Consider the following 14,941-nt stretch of genomic DNA (forward strand, 5'->3'; position numbering starts at 1 on the left):
AAAAAAAAAAAAAAAGAGAAAGAAAAAAAACTAAGGGAGAAAGAAGGAGCACCGATATCCACTTCTTGTTTATGCAAAGCACACTAGTTAATCTTAATTTGTGCATACCACTGCATCTCCCAACAGATACAGCTTTGCTCTATTGTTGTGCAATTTAACTGAAAAAGTGTCAGATCTCACAAAAAGAAGTTTGTGAAAGTTGTCGGAGAAGAAAACTAGAATACATCACCTACAGGATGCACATGCTACTGCATTTCAAGTAGCTTCCTGCATCCTAGGGAAAATGCAGAACTACAAGGGAAGACAGTCTTAATGGACAACTGATGTATGAATGATCTTTTGGATTTCATTACAGCATTCTGACCTAAATAGACTTTAAAAGTTTAGGCAGGTCTTTACATTTTTCTTTCCGTTTTCTCCTTCAAATCTTCCTTTATGTTCTGCTTTAACTTGCAATCTTCTTCAGAGCATTTGCTCTCCATAAGGGCAAACAATATATGACTGAAACCATGGTATTTTTATGAAAAAATACAGCATATAGAATAATCTTAGAGTACATGAAAATCAAAATTACATAAATCCATAAAAATACGTGAGGAAAAAGAAAACTTACACTTCACTTAAGAGCACTTGTTCTTTTTGTAAATGTGATGTTATGGGTGTACTACATTACCCACAGCAGTAGTATATAGCAGCATAATGATAATCTAAAGGATCAAGACTGTAAATCCTTGAATTTATACCACTGAGTTTTTACAAGATAGCCTGGCAACTCCCTCTTGAAGTATGAATATTTTTAAAATACGACATAGATTTGTATTGACTAAGGTCCATTCCCATGTAATGCAAGTGCTCCAACATGAACAGAATGACCTCTAATCAAGAGAAGTTGTGCTGCTCTTGGGATGATACATAAATCAGTTACCAAGGAGTTGCCAAAGTCTTACTAAGTGCTTGAAAGCTCTGCCTAGATGGAAGTAACAGAATTTACTTTAGGACATTTTTGGATACCAGCGTCCAAACTCAAATACTATGTAACCATGTAATGTCAACCCCAAAACAGGTGGCTTCCAGGCTCTAATATTATTTTACACGCAACATAAACTATCTCCCCATCTTTCCAAATACCATCAAATATTATGGATAAGTTGAGATCTTTTCAAATCAACTTGTATTATTCACAGAATCACAGAATGTTAGGGATTGGAAGAGACCTCAAAAGATCATCCAGTCCAATCCCCCTGCCAGAGCAGGAACACCCAGATGAGGTTACACAGGAATGTGTCCAGTGGGTTTTGAATGTCTCCAGAGAAGGAGACTCCACAACCCCCTTGGGCAGCCTGGTCCAGTGTTCTGTCACCCTTACCGAGAGGAAGTTTCTTCTCAAATTTAAGTGGAACCTCTTGCGTTCCAGTTTGAACCCATTACCCCTTGTCCTACTGTTGGCTGTCACTGAGAAGAGCCTGGTTCCATCCTCGTGACCCTTTATGTATTTGTAAACATTAATAAGGTCACCCCTCAGTCTCCTCCAAGCGAAAGAGCCCCATCTCCCCCAGCCTTTCCTCATAAGGGAGATGCTCCACTCCCTTAATCATCTTTGTTGCTCTGTGCTGGACTCTCTCCAGCAGTTCCCTGTCCTTCTGGAACTGAGGGGCCCAGAATTAGACCTGTGAGAAATCTTGCACCTGTAAGAAATCTTCCATGAAATTTTCTCATAATACTGAATATGCACTGAGATACAGGAAGTTATTTGTAAAATACCAGCTTCCACCCAATTCCTTGAGTTTCCTATAACTGAGAAATGTTAAGTCTGACCACCTTTTCTCTTTTTTTCTACTCCCTCCCTCCCTTCCCTCTGCCAACACTGACAGCTTAAGCAGCTACTGCCTCGTCCCTCTTATTGTGCTGTGCTAAAGGATTTATTTTTGGCTGGGTCTCTTTTCCTAACTGGTTCACGGCACATCCAGACAGACACATGTATTAATGCAATGGAAGGACAGGAGGGGAGGAGTGCCACCAAACCAAGGTCCATGGCAAACGCTGGATCTGGATCCCCGTGTGCAGGAGGAGTTGCTCCCCCTCGCCTGTGCTCAGAGGGAGCCCAGGGAGATTTGTTTCCCTGGGTTCACCTCAGCCACCCAAATGTCAGCTGCATCCTGGCTTTGTGCATGGCTGAGACCTCAGCCATGGCAATAACCAGGCCAAGAGACATTTTGTGAACCTTTTGCTGCTCCCTGTGGATACACCTGAATTAGCTGGGTATTTGCAGCAGAGGTGCTGAATTTATTGTCACTATTTAGACTTGAGAATATTGCAAGAAATTCTTCTGCTGACCTTGAACCTTTATACCTGGTCCTGTCAACAAGGTAACAGATTCCTACCCTCCAAAAACATCGTTAAATAAAAAATGCACAATGCACAATCTCACCCCTTTGACAATGGAAAGGGTTTGATTTTTAACGTGGGATAGTTAATAAAGAACAAAGGCTTGAAAATTTGCTTATTGCTAGATGCTCTCAGCAAAGTCAATGGTCAGAACAGACAGGTGAAAATGTCCCTATTTCTAAATGGATCTAAATGAATACAGAAATACACTCAAGATACAGACAGAAAACAACTCCAGGAACAAGTGAAGTTGCAGCAGCCTTTTCAGAATAAAGAAAGAGCTTAAAAGGAAAGACTACATATATACATATTAGAATATATTTTAACGTAATTATTTAAGTCTTCTAAGAGTTAACCAATTTCACTGAGGCAACATTACTTTCCAGATAAAGGGCAAATTATGTACAAGTACCATACTACTCACAGTATTTCAAGCATGGTATTTACCACTAAAATAATGCACATGTAAAATATGCAGTTTTGTCCATTACTAAGAAACTAACCAATGCACTTAGACACTTCGGAAAAATAATGAGAAAAAATTAACATATAAGTAAATTAATTTGAAAATGGAGTATATAAAGCAATGATTTTACTCTCCTTTGCTTTCTCACAAAAAAATTATTGAAAACTAAATTTCAATCAATGTCTTTTAACTTCTAAAATATGCTGTTCTGGAAACTGATCAAGGTTTCCAGTTACATTCCTACTGTTCACTGAATTCAATGTAACTAATTATAATTTGATTTTTCATATGCATAAGCTTTTCGTACTTCTGAATTCTGAATTGCTTGATATTTTAAGTATTTTTAAAAATATTTTCCCATATTTGTAAAATATAGTTGCCTTCATATCAAGAAGCTATGCTATACCAACAAAAGTACATTGCATTGGCAGCCATCATAGAACGAACCGACTGAATAAAATTATTTGGAACAGCTACTTGCAGAGATTATTGAATTTGTGGCTTTTTATTTGAGGAGACTGAGAAGAAGAGGAGACTTCGCAGAGCTCCCTCCCCTTTCCAATAGGGCAGGCAAAAAATACCTCTCTGATCTACCTAGGAAATAAAGGAGTTACTGCTTCCTGTGAAATCAGGAACGGAATATTTTTCTTTAGGTCTGTGTTTTCATTAATTCCACACTAACCTGCATTCTTTGGGCGGCGACTAAAAAGAGGGAAAGCATTAGAAGCAGCATTTCCCATAGAAACAATTGCCTGCCAAACAAAGCATAAAAAGACAAAAGGCAGCAACACTCTTTCAGCTTGAATGCCTTAATGTCACCATTTGTCACGCAGCGCTCGCTCAGAAAACCCCGAAGTACAGTTAACTCTGCTCCTCTGCCCACCGCACACTTTTTCCTCTGTTGGTGGGGGACGAGGATGTGCCGGGCCTGACAATGAGACAGCAGAGCCACCGCACATTGTTATGCAACTCCTCGTCTGCAAGGGTGGCTCGTAGCTCCTGCTTTATTCAGCAAGTGCCAAGTGCATGTTTAATCAATGTCACAGCTCACCACAGCGTGCAACTGCCGCCACTGTCACTCCTTCCCTCAGATTTGCCTGGCTGAGTTATGCAATGCTCCGAAGAATACCTTGGAATTCTTTCCGGAGGCTCTGAATGCAGGTGTGTGGCAGCACCCACACTCCTGCCAGTGAAGCAGACTTCTCTTCGCCCTTTTCCAGGCTGGACTAAAATCACACAGTGTGACTGCACGTAGTCCGCTGCATTTGGAATTACAGCATGCCAACTTGAGAAAGCCTCTTCAGATGGCTGCCACAAAGAGTAAATTGAAGGCTGGATTCTTCTGAAGTCTTAAATAACTAAATATCACTGAATAAAATCAGGAGCTGTTTGTATTTTTTTTAAAGGCTAAACGGAACAGCATGCATTTTGTTGCTCTGCATCATCTAAGGAAAAAAAAATTCCTCAGTTTTATTGAGAATTAGTCAACAGTGAGGATCACTACCAGAAAGGGTTTTACTGTTTTTCAACTACACTTGCTTTAGTGGATTACTGAGAGAGAAGGCCAGGCATTTGGAAGATTCTGTAACATTATCATCCTCATCAATAAACTTCATCAAGGAACTGTTCATGCTCCTGTCTGGTCTGTCTGAGTGAGGAGAGCAGCCCCTTCATGAAGATAAAAGCCTGCTTTGCCACTGAATCGAGGAGTAAGAAGCATGTCTGATGACATTTTATTCCTGATGCAATGTAGGGTAAGAAACATCATCTTTTTTTTACCATTCTGTGTGATATGCTCTGAGCTGATGGCTTTAATTAGACCCACAGCAGAAATATGTTTATCTCCAATGATTAAAGATGTTTGCCAAGAGAGAAAAATGTTATTGCACTATAAAATGTGATTGCAAATTTCCAGTAAATTGGGGTTATCTGAACTAGTAGAAATCCCAATCAAATTTTGCTTTAAGGTTACAAATTTGCGATCAATAAGGCTAAAACAGCATAGCAGATTACATATATTATCACATCTCAGCCACCAATGAACATAATTTTACAGGGCATACGTTTATAGGGGATATTTTACTGTAAATTAAGAGTACCAGAGCAGCTAAGTAATAGAGACAACCTGTCAACCTCAGTTTTCCAACAAAATTGTAATAAATCATACACGCATCTGTAAATCTCTATCTCAAGCCCTTGTATTGCATAGAATTTTGTTACTATAAAAGTACTATTGTCCTTTGGTGTACTGCAATAATAAGCACATAAAACAACAACCTTTATGTTTGAAGAGACAGACATTTTCTGATAAATATTGACTATTGCATGGATGTCCAAAATCTGATGTATTAAACAAGTAAAAGGATAAGATCTCACCTGCAATTACCTACTTAGGGCTCACTGACCAAAAAAGACTGCAATACTGCATTAAGGAGGCATATTTTCCATGTTAAAACCAGACGACACAAATATTTCCAACTGTTTTTGTACTGTGACAGTTAAATATTTAACAACAGTTGAAAATTCACATACTCTCCCCAGGCATTTCAAAGTATTTGACAATGCTCACATACCTGCTTGCATCTATTTGATGTTTCATAAGGAAACAAATTAGCTGGTTATAGACAAATTTTAAATTTATTTTATAATAAAACATATTAATTGGCTTGAAGCATCAAGCTATTTTTCCACTCCTTCTACCAAATCTGTATCTACAGAACAACTACTTTTAACATGGACATGTTAATACAAAAGAAGCCCAAAGATGAATGCAATTCAATGAATATAGCATTAAGAAATACTGTGTAAAGAAGTAGAGAGTTGTTTTTACAAAGATCAAAGCTTGCATGTTTGTCAGATGAGATTTACTGTTTGCTTTCTTTCTTCTAGCTAGCTGCCAGAATACTAGTGAAGGTATTTGCAGGAAAAATGGGGACCTCTGCCATCACAACACTGGAAGATGTAAAAAGGCAAGAGGAGAAAGAGGAAAAAGAAGAATCTATTTTAGCACTGCTTGGGATTATTGGAACTGTGCTCAATTTATTTGTTATTGTTTTTGTGTACATCTACACTACGCTTTGATGACATTTGTGAACATCGATTGCACAGCACACAGTGCAAAGACCAGCGATGGTAAGAATGATTTCTAGATTTAAAGCAAAAAAATGCACTGTCTGACAAGATGATCGAAACATTCCAGAGCAAAGTGCCTGGCTAAGGGTGCCGCATCAGTGACTGCTAAATGTACCTGCGAGCCCAGCTAGCGTGCTAAATTACATAAATGAAGGAAGACGATATTCAACTTCTCATTGATAAGAGATGAAATCCAAACAGCAGCAACAGAGATGGCACTCTTTTATTGCCAGCAAACATGCAAGTCACAAGAAATGTAAGCAAACACTGAAAACAATCAGAACGTAGAAACAAATTGATTAAATAGATGAATACATATAAAGCAAGCCCCATGATGCTTTCTATGGTTTTGTGCAATATGTCTCTTCATAGCTGAGACCAGAAACAGAAAAAAAGGTTTTATTTTTAAAGCATCATAATTTAGGCTTATAACTTACACTAATGTATAATCAGTGTGAAAACAGGAACACTGTTATACCAAAAATTGTAATATTATAAATAAAATTTTAACTATTGACTATATTCTGCAGCATTTTTGTTAGTCTTGTGGAAAGCTGGAAAAGGTTAGATTTTCTTGCCTTTACTGAATCTGTATTTGGAGTCATCATGCTCTATTGACCATGTGCTTTTCTAATTAAAAATCCTTTAAAGCGGTGTGAAAAAAGAGTTTCAGTACTTTTTTAAAGAAATATTAACAATTACAATGACACACTAATACAAATGAAAAAAATCTTAAGTTACATTTTCTAGATCGCCATTTTTATAACATGTTTAACGTAAGTCACATACAAATGTCATGTTTTCATCCTGATGCTTATTTCAAACCAAGTAAAAGATCTCACTTAAGGATTCATGGTGTTGCATGAAAAACAGGTTTAAATATCTTCACCCAGAAAGTGTACTCTTGCTTTCTGGCCCAGGTCCTGAGGACATTTTTCCTTTTTGTACCATTTATGATTGAGGCCCAGAATTGCAACTCTTATACATATTTCATGCAACATGCAGTTAGACTAATGAAAATGATGAAATATTTCCTTGTTTTAAATTAAACCTATGTATGTTTTTGAATGAGATCCAAAGCTGCAGTCTGAGATCATAGGAGTTTTTGTATCTGTGAATATATCTCGCTTATCTCTCCTAACAGAAAAGCTACTTTTGAGAATTTAGAATTCGAAACACAGTAGAAAAACACCACCAACCAAAAAAACAGGAGACACTGTCTTAAATAAATGCAGTTCTTAGCAACACATCTGCCACAGAGGATTTGAGGAGCTGCATTTCTGAAAAATCAGCTCAGTTCCTTCTCCTAGGCTGCAAAGCTACATCCAGCCCTTCAATAAAATGAGAAAAAGATACACCTCTTGTATAGGTGACAGTTTATTACTGTATAGAACTTCATAACCGCTAGGCCAACTGAGTCTTTGGAAGTCGCTTCTAAACAAGCACATGCATAAAATAAGGTCAGGCAGCTAGAATAGAATGAATTTGGCAATGATATTTCACTCAGCTGCAGAAACTACACTGTAACACATTGATTTATGGATGAGTGAGGTGGAAGATGGTATATTCTGGTTTTGCCGCTCTGAGTCAATACTGGCTCATCCAAAAGAAATGATCAACAGAGCTGAGGCTGCGCTGGAAGGAAGCATGTGCAGACAAGAAAATTTATTCACTATCCATAGCCTAAAGCAAATCTCTAGTACTGTATACTCATTTTCAGTATATGAAGCGTCAAAACATTCTGTAAAAGTAAGCTACATTCTAAAGGAATTATGCAGGTTATTCCTGTTTATTTAAGACTATAGAATAGAGTCAATACATTATTAAATTTATCAATATAATTCTTATATCTCATACTTATGGATATTATTGCACTAATCTCATCATACAAGGATATTTGAGACAGGGCATAACACGAGAGGTTACAAGAACCTGAAAACGGAACAGAAAATCATGTAGAAATTACTGCTGTTTATTTTGATCCTGAAATTATTTAAAACTTGTCAATTCTGTGAAATAAATAAACACGTATTTCATGTCATTTCAGTGCATAGCTCTCTTCTCAAAATTGTGAATCAACTGGTACACCAGCACTGGAGTGAGATACTGCACCTTTTTTTGTAACACTTCGACAGCAAAACAGATAAAAAGCAATTCCAAAGTTATAACCAAACGTATCAAATGTGCCAGCATCTTTCTATTACCAATGAATGAATTCACTAACATTAATGGAAACTAGTTGAATTTTTTATTTGGCAATTATATACTGTCTTTCTAACCTGCCACTGTATTTCTTATTTCACTTAAAACAAAAGGCTTTGACCCTTTGAAGGAAGTAACAGGGTAATACTATTGTAATAAACTGCCTTAGCATATCCATTATATTTTGTATTAAAACACAAGTCCAAAATCCCCTCTTAACAGGTAATACTTGTACCTCTATACTTGTGTGGACCTAAGTCTTACTTTGGCTAAATGAGCTCCAATAGACAGTACTGATGTTTAAACGTTTAATCCAATATATGCGTAAGAATCTCAACAACAAAAAGTATCTTAACAGCAGCTACCTCTTATCAGACATAGTAAAATGTCAATAGCCTAGGGAAAGGCAGAATTTCATGACGATTCAACACGTACACTGCAGTAGTACCTTCACACATTCAGCAATGGATGAATACAGATTAGTACTCTTAGCTGAATGAGCTTAATGCACCAACGTCAGAGATCCATAAGGGAACAGGAACATCCTAACGTCATCAGCCTACTCAGTCCAGTGGAACTGGACTACTTTGCAAAAAGTAACACAGCACCATATAATACCTTGAGAATAAGTATGATTAATAGAAAATACTCTAACTTCAACAGGAAATCTAGTGTAGTCCAAGCTCTGAGGGAAGGAGGCGAGGTCTGAAAAGTATAACTTTAATGGACCCAACTAACAAAGGTATTTCAAAAGAGGCAGAAAAAATTAATTCAGTATGTTCACCTTCAACAGATTTGTCTATAGTACTTACTACATAAAGCTGGTAATGAGGTATTTGGCAGCAGGACAAAGCAGCACAACTGTTAATGAATCCACAAATCTAGGGTGCGACAGTACTTGGTGAACTATGAAAGGTGCATTAGAAGTAAATATTGGCTCTTAAGATGTGAAACATGCTGGTGAGTGAACACAACCCTTTTAGTAAATCTGTCACATAGAAAAGCATCATCTCAGCAGTCAAACGTAAGGGAGACTGAGCTAATCTAACACCACAAGCTATGCTGATCACATCACATGGCGTCTTTGTCCACCAGAGAAGGAAGGGTGGCTAGGAGAGCTAAGACGGGAGCATGCAAGAAAAGCCCAGCTAAAAATCACAGTATCACCTGCTTCCTGTAATCCTGGGAATTCAAGCAAAGAGAATTCAGGCAGAATTCTGCAACTTGCTATGAAGTCCATCTTCCTCACCTTTAAACGAATGTAAGTCATCTCAAGGTTTGCTAGATACTAGTTTAGGCACAAACTAGTACAACTCTATATTTAAGAAAGAAGAGCCTACCTAATATTGTGCTATCAGTGAAGAAATCCCAACTTCACTGGGCTTTTTAATGTCCAAGAAACATACAGTCCTTGTCCTAAAAGTCACTTGATTTTACTTCTATTTCATTATTCCCTTCCACAGCCTCTCCCTATAAACTTTGTGAGCTACAAAGACTCTTACTGCTGCTTTCGTCTCTCCCACTTGTAAATACTAGCTTGTGTTAGTCTTTAGAAGCCCAGGTCCATCAGTCAAAGTAACTCCTATCAGCAAAATCTAGACCTTCAAGCTAGGCATGTACTCCAGTTAGGACCTGATGGTCACATGTTTGCTGGGAACCTCTTGTTACACGGCACAAATTTTACTGTTGGGCATTTTGTTCACATGTATGATAGAGTTCCCATGGCAGTAAGTCTTTGAAATGGAATGTGTTGTATACAAGACAACATTGAAAGGCTTTGCACGGCAGATTTTGGTGTGAAATACAGACACGTGCTGGTTGTTCCATGATAGAGGAGTTCAGAGTAACACGAATTTAACCAAAGTAAACATGAATTAAGTAGTTAGAAATAAACAAAAATGTTAAAAAACTAAAATCTCACCATGTTACAAAGATAAACTTTTGTCATTTATAAAATGAAAGATAATAGGTCACAGTTGTGCCATACTAAGATACAAAACAAACATAGGAAAAAATGATCAAGAAACAGGGTGAGGATTACAGCAGTTATCGCTCCCTGTGACCTGAGCTATGATCTACCTTGCGTAATAAGGCAAGTCCTCCATAGAAAGATAAACCTTTTTTTCCCTACAAGAAAAAAGCAATTATGGAAATTAATGAAAGTGGTCACTTCACAGTTTTCAAGGACTTCCCAATCACCTTGCTCTGATACAGATGAAGCTGCAGAATGTGTAAGAGCCACCTGGTTTGTAAAGATCTGCTTCAAGATGAGATTTTTTAAAAAGATTAAATGGTATGTGAATGTCCCTTATCTGATCTATATTCCTTTTATCTAGAACAATCTAGATATCAATCTAGCCTATGTATGATATGGGCAAATTGAGCAGGGATGGCAAAAGATATTTAAGCAACAAAAACACCTAGATAAATTTCTAACTTTGACAAAGGTCAATTTTCTATTCTGCTAATGGAACTGTTCAAGAATTTTGCCAAAATGACTTTGTAAGCAGGATTTATCATACCTGTAGCTAAATGAACATATCTAAACCAAATAAAAAATTCTCATCAATACCAAAATATTTACTATTCTTGTATCACCATAGGGGTATCAGCCTACTGTGCATAAAGAGCAACAGCACACCCAGCAGCTTCACTGCATTCTACATAGAATTTTTTTGCCCACATCATTTTATGTGCATGACAGATACATAACATGTGAAGATCACCGTTACTGCAACCATTTACAGCAAAACAGAAAATCTAGCAGAATACCTCCAGCATAAGGGTAAACATTAACTGGTACCAACAGCATCCATTAAAGTCTGAGAAAGAGTTTCTGAAAATTGCTGTTCTCTGTCAGCATTATACTGGGCACAGCTTGTATCTGCTGGGGTGCCAGAACCCGGGAATACTCTATTAGCATTCTGTATGCAGTGTCCTAATTTCTCATTCCAGCACGGTACAGGAAGAAAACAGTTACCTGCCTCTTCCACATGAAAGTGCGTTTTGAGAACAGAAGGCACACTGCTCTGAAAACTAGAAGACCAAGTAGATGAGTGTTACTAATAACGCTGTTCCCTTTCCTGCTCCCCCGCGCAAGCGTTCAGCCCTACTAAAGAAGGGAATTTTTCAGTCTTATGAGCATTGTACCAGAGCTTAACACAGCTCCAGAGCTCAACTGCTGTCCCTCTTGTGACAGCCAGGCTCCCTGTCAGCCATGTCTCCTGACACTGTTGATGACACCGAGAGCCCCAGCATCACCTCCAACTCAGACTCACTAGTGTCAGAATTACCTGCCTGCTTTTGAACTAAACAACTGCATTGGAATTATGCCTGGCTATCACTAAGACAAACTATTTTCAGGGACTCCTTTCAAATTAAATGCATCTGACTCAAATATTCAGGAAGATATTGTTTCCAGAACTCATGCCTTTTTGTACATTTCCTTCTCATACCGATAGATCCTATTACATCTTAAAAGACAAGCTTGACCGATATAAATCCACAAAGCTCTTTTTTTAATCCAGAAGAACATTGTTAATTATAACTTTTTATATAGAATTTTGAACAAATGCCACAGGAAGCATTCAAGACTATAGCTTGGATCGATGTATTAAGCATAACAAGGCTGCTGCATTAAGAGCTACAGATCCATTTATGAAAAAAGCAGGAACTATCTGCTTTGTTCACTCTTCACTAATTTTTATTTCACAAGCACAACATATGAACGTGCCCTGCCAACACAACAGTAGTCCAGCAGTGGAAAACATACCTAAAATGAACATTTCCCACTGACACTTTGCCTTTTCTCTTTACTTCAGGAAAACAAATGGTCTCTGAAAGCCCAACTAGTCTGAACTTCTCACCACCAGCCACATATTTGATATCTTCTATCAGTATCTGACTGTTCTTCCCCAGTTAAAGGTGACTTATACATATAGATTTTTCTATTGAAAACAGCAAAAAGCAATTTCAACAGCTGTGATTCATCTATAACTCAGAAACAACAGCTTCATCCTTCAGATAACACAGCATTTTTGCCAGGTCTTACAGTGACTTCTCCTTTCTACCTCAACAAAGAAGAAATTACGAGTATCTGTTAGAAAGATTCTTTGTTGTTTTGCTTTATCATTTACTTTATTCTTTTACATTAGATTTTTATTGGCAATAACGAGCCCGGCCTATAGACTACAGAGTTCATTTTCTTCACTGTAGTATGTGCAAAATAGAACCAACAAATTAATTGCAAAATTAGGAAGAGGTGTCAAACTGTGGACTGGCAAGTGAAACATCTTCATATTTTTATTTTTCCTATATGGCTCCAGTAGGCTTTTTGAACTACTTCCATTCCATCATACAGGAATATGTAATGCTCTAGTTACCACAGATTAGAAAAGCCACGTTCTTGTTTTAGTGCTAAGTAGCTTAGTAACTAGTTAAGTCACAGATGATTTCTCTTTTACCCCAGAGATAAAATACACTGTGTAATTCAACAGGAAGCTACGACATTATTTCAAGAAATTCACATCACCACACCCTAAAAGTGGCATTCAAAAGTACTACAGTAATGTGACAAGATGTTTAGCAGTTAATCCAAAAATAGGGCAAGTAAAATAAGGCTCCAAAACCAAATTATTCACGTTTTGAACAACTCCTCCTGCTATTTAGGGATTAAATCCATCCTTACAAAACAAAGAAAGATTCAACTTAAGGGTAAGGCAATGTTTACAAACTTCAGGTTGACCATTATCTGAAGAAAAAATGCTTATTGATATCTTCATACTAAAGCTTGTCATCTTGAGAGACTGAACACAAATCACAAACCCAGTCTGCTGGTTTTGCCATTAGTTCCATACAGATGTGCTTAACTTACACTGCTTGACACTACCTTGAACAACTGAAATAGTTTTCACAGCAACATACTGGATGAAATTGCCAAAACGTCTTTGTTTTAAGATTACAAGTAGAAATGTGATGACAACATATAACTACTTATTTTTTCCTTAAAAAAAAAAAAAAACAACACAACAATTTCATTGTTCCCATATATTTGAAATATTTTGCAGTTTTGATGAGGCTTATTTTTGTATTTCCTAAATAAAGCAGAAAAAGCTCTGATCAAAGAGAATTGCCCTCGCACATGCAACATTTACCAGCTTTCGTGCATATACAGGCTCAATTTTCTCACAAAATTAACAGTTTTCTTCACAGTCTTGTATAAAGTAATCTCTCTCACCGTGTATCTTCTACAGAACATCTAAAAGATAAACTTTTCAGATAGAAATACTATTTTCCTGTTAATTTCAACAGTTTAAGAATTAAATCTCAAATTTTAAAAAGACATTAAAACAAGGAAGTTCAAACTCCTTCATCAAATGAATATTTCAACGAACACCATAATTTTGTTTTCTAAGGCTCAAGTGAATGTTCTGTTAGTACAATTCTACCCAGAACTACCTACTGTTTCTGTAAAAACTTATTTGACAGAAGTAAGCTGAGTTTAATTTAGGAGACAATGGCACATTACCTGAATCGTTGCGGAGGTATGATGACATTGCTGGGATGAGGCAAGATTGACTAAGTAGCTCCAGGAGAACAGATGGAAGAGCGCTGCTGTTCTGTCCCCTCCCCTCATGGCTAGTTTGGGTCTCTCCATTTGACGTACTCCCTGCAGGATTTATGTAACTGGCAAGAACCTGGAATACACAAAAATATTTAATCAAACCTGATTTATTTTAGGCAAAAGAACTTTGACTTTCCTTCCTTGAGGAAGACACCCTAACACATCACTAGCTATTTTTCCTAATTCAGTACAGGTATTTACTTCAGCGGTCCCAAAGATCTCTCAGAAGAAATTCTATACAGTTATTAGACTATGATTCCAACTTTAACTAATGCTAAAATTAAATAGCTATTATAATTCTGAACGACTTTAAGAGATCAATTAACATGAATTTTGACAAAACCACTGGAGTTACTCAAAGCAGGAGTTTGCCAGCTCACACGACCGAGACACTCTGCTGATCCATCCCATTCCCTTCAGAACACCCACTAGCAACAAAAGTTTTTTTTTTTTTTTTAACTGCAAATGTTTTAAAAACACTTGTAATTTCCTTTAGGATGGGAATTCAGGTTTTACAGATGAAACACTGACTTACGGTGAGCATGAGACTTACTTGGAACACCTGCTTGGGAGCATGGCTCGAGCAGCCGGCCTTCCCCTCAGGACAGCAGGGGAGTCACCTCACGGCTGCCTGCCTGCTCCTCCCAAGGGAGCTCCTCCTGTGCTCCTGCTGTTCACAGGCCCCTACTGTGCTTTGTAGATGTACGTACGAGCTAATGTACTTCCATGGCTCTGATCTGTGCAGTTGTACTCTCAAATTAAGTAACACCGAGGCTTGAAAGGCTGTATTGTTTGAAGTTTCAGGGTCTCCATTCACCTTTTTAGCCTCTTCTCCTGCCTTTCATCCTCCCTCTTTGCTCTAACCCCTTTAGCACTGGTATTTTGGTGCAGCATCTTATCAGCACTCTGCAGAACAGAACTTTTCTAAACAAGCTTTCTAGAGAAAGGACCAGGCAAAGTCTGCTGTACAACTGACTGACATCTTCAGCAAATTGCTGAAGGCTTTTCTACTTCTCCCTGCAATTGCTGATTGCCCAAAGCAAATGCCTCCTTAGCTCATGACTTAGACAGTTACAGCTAAACTTCTGCATGGCATAATAGAGAACACTGTCCAGAAGCTTCACCAAGAGTAA

At 37.7% G+C, this 14,941-nt stretch overlaps 1 protein-coding gene across 7 annotated transcripts in view; it reads right to left on the reverse strand.

The window, feature by feature from the left end:
- Nucleotides 1–14,941, reverse strand: part of BIRC6 (baculoviral IAP repeat containing 6) — a 183,831-nt gene that overhangs the window by 39,752 nt on the left and 129,138 nt on the right. For all 7 annotated transcript variants that reach the window (XM_082047541.1, XM_082047537.1, XM_082047538.1 and 4 more), the window contains one exon: nucleotides 13,713–13,881. In XM_082047541.1, the coding sequence (XP_081903667.1) occupies nucleotides 13,713–13,881 (169 nt within the window). The remainder of the gene's footprint in view (nucleotides 1–13,712; nucleotides 13,882–14,941) is intronic.

The sequence above is a fragment of the Streptopelia decaocto genome, assembly GCF_964273445.1.
Source record: "Streptopelia decaocto genome assembly, chromosome: 3".
In the NCBI taxonomy this organism is placed as follows: Eukaryota; Metazoa; Chordata; class Aves; order Columbiformes; family Columbidae; genus Streptopelia; species Streptopelia decaocto.